The sequence below is a fragment of the Chiloscyllium plagiosum genome, chromosome 35 (assembly GCF_004010195.1).
Source record: "Chiloscyllium plagiosum isolate BGI_BamShark_2017 chromosome 35, ASM401019v2, whole genome shotgun sequence".
Classification (NCBI taxonomy): Eukaryota; Metazoa; Chordata; class Chondrichthyes; order Orectolobiformes; family Hemiscylliidae; genus Chiloscyllium; species Chiloscyllium plagiosum.
In genome coordinates this window covers 30,128,692-30,135,455 of record NC_057744.1, presented here as the reverse complement: position 1 = coordinate 30,135,455, position 6,764 = coordinate 30,128,692, and the positions used below count along the sequence as shown (strand labels likewise).

General features: G+C 42.0%; 1 protein-coding gene across 8 annotated transcripts in view; it reads right to left on the bottom strand.

The window, feature by feature from the left end:
- The window catches only part of pknox2 (pbx/knotted 1 homeobox 2), a 189,235-nt gene that overhangs the window by 43,937 nt on the left and 138,534 nt on the right, over positions 1-6,764 (bottom strand). For 5 of the 8 annotated variants that reach the window (XM_043676852.1, XM_043676856.1, XM_043676850.1 and 2 more), the window contains one exon: positions 4,130-4,144. The exons of the other annotated variants lie outside the window; for them this stretch is intronic. In XM_043676852.1, coding sequence (XP_043532787.1) covers positions 4,130-4,144 — 15 coding nt within the window. The remainder of the gene's footprint in view (positions 1-4,129; positions 4,145-6,764) is intronic. 8 annotated transcript variants of the gene reach the window in all.

Here is a 6,764-nt window from a genome sequence, read left to right as displayed (position 1 = left end):
GAACACAGGGGGCCAACACCTTCAACATATTGTCTAGCTATCACCATTGTTAACAGCTAACCCGAGAATGCAACTTTTTTAAAAAAAGGTTTTGTGATTTACACATGAAAGAAGTGAAACTATCACTGTATTCTAAGAGATGAAAGGCTTAACAGACAATCAATTTTTCAATGTATAATTTCAGTTACATCACACTGCAAATTTTTGCTATAAATTCTCTGTGTTAGGATTGAGCCCTCCACTATCACCTGATGAAGGAGCGTCACTCCGAAAGCTAGTGTGCTTCCAATTAAACCTGTTGGACTATAACCTGGTGTTGTGTGATTTTTAACAGTGTGGAAACAGGCCATTTGACCCAATAAGGCCACACCAACCCTCCGAAGAGTAACCCATCCAGACCCATTCCCCTACATTTACTCATTACTAATGCAACTAATCTACACATCCCTGAACACTATGGGCAATTTAGCCAGGCCAATTCACCTAACCTGCATATCTTTGGATTGTGGGAGGAAACCAGAGCACCTGGAGGAAACCCACACAGATACGGGGAGAATGTGCAAACTCCACACAGACCGTCACCCGAGGCTGGAGTTATACCTGGGCCCCTGGCACTGTGAGGCAGCAGTGCTAACCACTGAGCCACTGTGCCACCCTTTAAGCTGATGACAAGTGGCAAAACCATGGGACATGTACTGCAGCCTTGTTGGCAGTTCCATTACTGTGTTATTCCAGACATGCACAATCCTCGAAGCCAGTTGAAGACGAAATCACGTTTATATGGCATCCTCAGGAACTTCCAAGAAGCCAATAAAGTCACTCTTTTAAAAACAAACACAGCAGACAACTTCCATGCAAAGTCACACAATCAATAGCCAAAGAGATGACATTTTGTTCGTATTAGTCAAGAGAATGAAAGAAAGCCTGCCAGAACACCAGAATAGGACCTCTGGCTATTTTATGACCACTTTAAACACGCAGTCAGATATTAGTTTTCTTTTCAGAGCTGTCCAGACTGAGGAATTACATGTTACAGGAGTTATACAATCATATTTATTGGCTTTTATGATAAATAAGCAGCAAAACAATTTGTATCACACTAGAATTCAGCTCCACTGCATCCTCAGCTCCAAGACATTGTTACCAGAGTAGTACAGGAGTATCATATTAAAGGGCCTTTGTTAAGGGCTTGACCAGGGTTTGAAATCCCTGATAGCTTTAGTCTCCAGAAACACATGGATCCAAAAGCCAGTCTACCTTTCTGTTAATTGGTGCTTTGTTATCACACCAATATAATCAAAACTCACAAGATCAGGCAATGTGAAGAGAAAAAGTGGAATGTGTAACTGCTCAGAGATTTAAAAAAAAAATGTTTTGGACAAGATGGTGATATGCCTTTCAACACAGTGTGTTCTTTGGGAATTTAAAAAAATTTTAAATACTCTCCTGGGAAATGAACAATGCTGTAGCAGTTCAAGCATATTAAACCTGCAGAGCTCAGTCCAGGAGGGGACAACTGAGCTGACTACTTGGTAATTAAAGCCAGTTGGATGATGAGAATGTTTTGGGTCACATGTTCGAGGAGTGGGAATGTTTTAAGCCCTGAATTGGTAATGATAAGCTTCAAGCTGCTCTGCACAGGCTGCAGGAGCGAGGGGGCTGTTCAGTAAAATACCAACAGTGTGACAGCAATGAAAAGCCAGCACCCAGGAATGCAGACACTTCAGAAGGTCCCAAGACCCCTTACAGCCACTGAAATGAGAGTAGATACAGTCGTAAGGAATGCAGTGGACAATCTGTAGATAGAATGGCCCCATAAACAGCAATTAAATAAAGAGCTGGATAGTCTATCTTGTTTTAAAGGTTGGCCAAGAGTCAAATATTGACCAGAACATTGGAAAATCTCCCCTTTTCTTCTTCAAACCAGCTCCATGAACCATTGCATTTCCTTGAGGCAGATGTGTCTTTGCCTTAACAGACGGAGTGATGCTCCCATGGACTGAAAAGAAACATGAGCTGAAAATGTTTTGCTGGAAAAGCGCAGCAGGTCAGGCAGCATCCAGGGAGCAGGCGAATCAACGTTTCGGGCATAAGCCCTTCTTCAGGAATGAACAAGGCATTCCTGAAGAAGGGCTTATGCCCGAAACGTCGATTCTCCTGTTCCTTGGATGCTGCCTGACCTGCTGCGCTTTTCCAGCAACACATTTTCAGCTCTGATCTCCAGCATCTGCAGCCCTCACTTTCTCCCTGAAAAGAAACATGCCAATCACAACAATCCAAAGTGACCTGTCAGATTGAAACCTTTGTTCAGCTTCTCTCTGGAGACTCCAGTGAGCCAGCTACTAAAGAATACATCTAATGACAACTGCATGTAACTCAGCAGATCATTACAGCCTCACTTACAATGTAGAAGTGGTTTAGACTGACTAAAAAGATGCAGGGTTTGGGATTTTCAGAGATGGTGTCATCACTGCAAATGGGATAGCTCAGATTAGTAAATCCACTGATCTAATAGCCCAAAAAGGTCACATTTTCATTCAGTGTGATGAACTAGAAGAGATTAGGAGGGAAGGAAACAACTTGGCTGTTGTAAAGGACTTCAGTCTTTGGACTGAGGAGAGAGGAAAAATGAACCAGTTTCAGCTTGGTGGAATGACTGTGTGTAATACAGATGAAGCTGTCACAGGATTAGGGGAAGGCTTGCTACAGTTAAATAAGCTGTTAAAACAAGGATTATATGATAAGTGATGCCTGGCAGAGAATGGTCAGTATCCATGGAATTACAGGCCTGGGTCAATAGAAGTTGGCAGCCACTGTGTCAACACTGCAGCCCATCATCTTCCTCTGGTGCAACCTTCCTTTTCTGCCAAATCTCACTGAACCAAAATCCTCTAACATTCTCCTCTTTCAAGCTCTAAAGTCACAGCTTTGTCAAGTTTCTCTATCCTCTCCTTGATTTGAACTCACCTTATTCACAAGATCCACCTCCTGCTGCCTTTAGCCTATTTCCATTAAACTGCTGGGCACCTTACCTCCCTGTCTGGTTCTCATATTAATTAATATTGTTAACTTTATTTTATTGTCAGGCACAACTCACCTTTTATTCAAATCTGTCATCATTACACCACCCTCCCCTGACCCCTAAATGGTACTGTATTATCATCTTTGGAGTAATGTCACTTTAAGAGATCAACATGCAAATAAGCCTAGTACACAAATGTCATCACATGACTACAGCTGCTCTGTGCTACAGTATGCGGGGGATATGGTTGTGTGTCTGGATATGTCATGTAATCGTTTAGCTGTAAATAAATCTACATGAGATCTTCAACTAAACATATTAGACAAGAATATGGCGGTAGCAGTGGGCTTGGATTCCATCCTTCCGCTGTTCACAGCTAGTGTGTCCAAGGATTTACAGCAATGCTGAAACTTACTGAGGATGTGGGAGCATTGCAGAACCACCAGTAACATCGAAAATCTCTGCACCTCATGAGATTCTGTCAGTGCCTTGGTCCAAACTCACTCCTGACCTATTTGGAAAGTGCTTGGTGAAGGCAAACAAATTAATCTTGCACTCATTATTTCAAATTTCCAATTGTCATACCTGTGAAGAGCGTTTCAAGCATATCCATGGCAAACACATTGAGTGCTATTTTCAGTCTTTTTGGTGCATCTGAAGAAATTATTTCTGACAACGGGCTGCAGTACATAGGAAACCTTTTCAAGGATATCTGTGCCATATTATCCCAGACCAAATGGTCTTGCCAATTGAATGGTTTGCAGCATTAAATCATTCATCCTGAAGTATAGGACAATAAAAAAAGATATTTGACCTTAAGATGAGTTTCTAGTCATAAACACGAGCCAAGAACAAGGCACCCTCTTTCCACTTGTATAGTACTGTCCTACTTCACTCATGCTTCAGTTCATTTGCAGGTGAAACCTATATTTATGCTTATACCTTCTCTGGACTTAACTATCCTATTGCACAACTGACAGGTTTTCCTTGTTCTACCTTCATCTTCCACAGCCATCCAAAGCTCTGCTGCCCATAGATTAGCTCATACCAATAAAAGCAAGATACTGGAAACTTAAAACAAACAGAGACAATGCTGGAGAAACTCACCAGGTCAGGCAGCATCTGTGGAGAGAAAACAGAGTTAATGTTTTGAGTCTAGTATAACTCTTCTTCGGAACTCATAAATTGATGTTGTCAGACCTGCTGAGTTTGTCTAGCGTTCTGTGTTGGTTAACTCATATTGAGATCTGTTCAGATTTTATCCTGTACTCATTGACCTACATTGGTACCCAGTTACACAGTGCTAAGAGTTTAAAAGTAACTTTATTTTCAGCCGTTCTGAAAGAAATATACTGAAGAAGGGTCACTGGACTCCCTTGCTCTAGCCTCAGTTTACAGTCACCCAAAGCTCTGCTGCTTTCTTCCCTCCACACTTACTGCCAGACCGGCTGAGTTTCTCCAATAATTTCTGTTTATGTGCGCTTCAAATCTCCAATGTCTGCAATTCTTTTTTTTACTCCTGTTTTCAAATCACTCGTATTGTGGCCCCATTGTATCTCTGCAACCTTGTCAGCATGGACGGGTTGGACCGAAGGGTCTGTTTCCATGCTGTACATCATGGAATGTCGCTATATAAGTGTCAGAAATACCTCATGGTCCTCAAATTCCAGCCTCCTGAGCAGTGAGTCACCTATCACTGACAGTCCTGTCTGCCGTCATCAAGACCCTAAAGCTCTGGAACTTGCTCCCTGAACACCTCTGCCTCTCCTTCCTCTTTTAGAACACTCTCTAAATCCATCTCTTTGACAAAGCTTTTCATCATCAGTCAAATACTGATTTATGTGACTTGGTGTCAAGTTTTGTTTGGAAGCACTTCTGTGAACCATCTTGAGCTGTTCTATTGTATTGGTGTGGCACGGTTAGCACTGCTGCCTTGCAGCTCCAGGGACCTGAGTTTGATTCCAGCTTTGGGTGACTGTGTGTAGTTTGCACATTCTCTGTGTCTGTGTGGCTTTCTTCTGGGTGCTCTGGTTTTCTCCCACAGTCCAAAGACGTGCAAGTAAGGTGGATTGGCCATAATAAACTGCCTATAGTGCCCAGGGATGTGTGGATAATCCACGAGAAAGGGTTATGGGAAAGGGTGGATCTGGGCAGGATGCTCTTCGGAGGGTTGGTAGGGACTCAATGGGTTGAATGGCCTACTTCTACAGTGTAAAGATATTAGGATTCTATGAAAAGTATCAAACAGGTAGAAGTCAATACTATTAAATGGCTCCTCTTGTTCCTGTGCAATATTCAGAGTAAAATATATCCAATGGTGAGGACAATTTACACCTAATCGTCTCCTTTTGAATGGTGATTCAGGACATTTTCACCACCTTGGACTCACATCCTCCCTTCTCATATAGAAAAGATTGTTCAGAACGCAATTTCGATAAGGGCCCTTTAAGGCTGTGCACTACATATGAATATTTAGACGTATTTTAAAAAAATAACATATATTTCTTCACAGACCTAAAAACCTCCAATGATTGCCTCAGCAAGTGCTAATGAATCATTGCACTTGTAAAAACACACAGCAGAATTCTATTTATGCAAAAAAGAATTAATGAGGCGTCAGTATAGGAGCATCAGGTGAAAGTCACTCAGAAACAGTCACCTTCCACATGATTTCTGAGCTAGCATGTTCCCTCAACCTAGCAAACCACCCACCCCCACACACACTGCCACCTCTCCCACCATAAAAACAGGCAAGGAGAATGTTGGTCTGATTACAATGATTTTAATTAGTGAGATCAAGCCCGACTGTGGTTACTGCGGCCTAGGATGGTACTCTGAAGCAATTACAGTTCGTGTCAAAGAGCTGCCACCAACCCCATCCCACAGTTAGCATATCATGAAGTATTTGACTGCACAGAATCTGTTTGATTGAATGCAAGCCTTTGCTATGCCTTTTCTGTACCACTCCATTGAATTCTACATTTCGTGTAGAATTTTTGCTTGAGGTAGGAGTTGATGAGGCAGCTGCCATAAACATTAAACATTTACTGATCTAGACGGTAAAACGTCTTGCATCTGACCCCCACAGGCCTGCAGTGCTCAGCATAAGAGTAACCCAACTGTACAAATTGTAAGAAGTTACAGTAAGAGTAATGCAACTTTGGCGATCCCAAGCCAGTTTGCCAATTTAGCATCAATTAGAAATGTTTACTGTGAGTTTGATCTCAGTAGGAACTGAATTCAAGGTTGTATGACTTCATTTAATCAGAATGAATAAGGCCAACAAACATAGCAGCATTCTATCCCACCCGTTTCAACTGAATTTCAATCAAATTGCAGGTAAAAGGCTAACTCTTAACCCATTCCATCACCCAGTCCCCATGTGCTGATGAATACACCAAATCTGCAGGTACTTAGGGACATGCAGATCCCCAAGATGCTCTGAACATTTTAGAACCAGCAAGTCACAAGTGATAAGTTGCTTTTTAGGTGTGGTGTTGTTATGTGGGTAAACACAGCAGTCATTATGCATGCTGTAAAGCCTCACAAACAGCAACATGGGATAATCAATCCCTTTGTACTGTACGGCTCAGTAACAATTTTACTTCCAATCGCTGTTACCGTTGATGTTTGATGTTAATTTCACATTTGCACTTGGTCTCCTTCGGGTGCAGACAACCTGCTGTGGTATAGAAAGTACCCTGTACTAATAATTGCCTCACAGACGTACAGATAATATCCC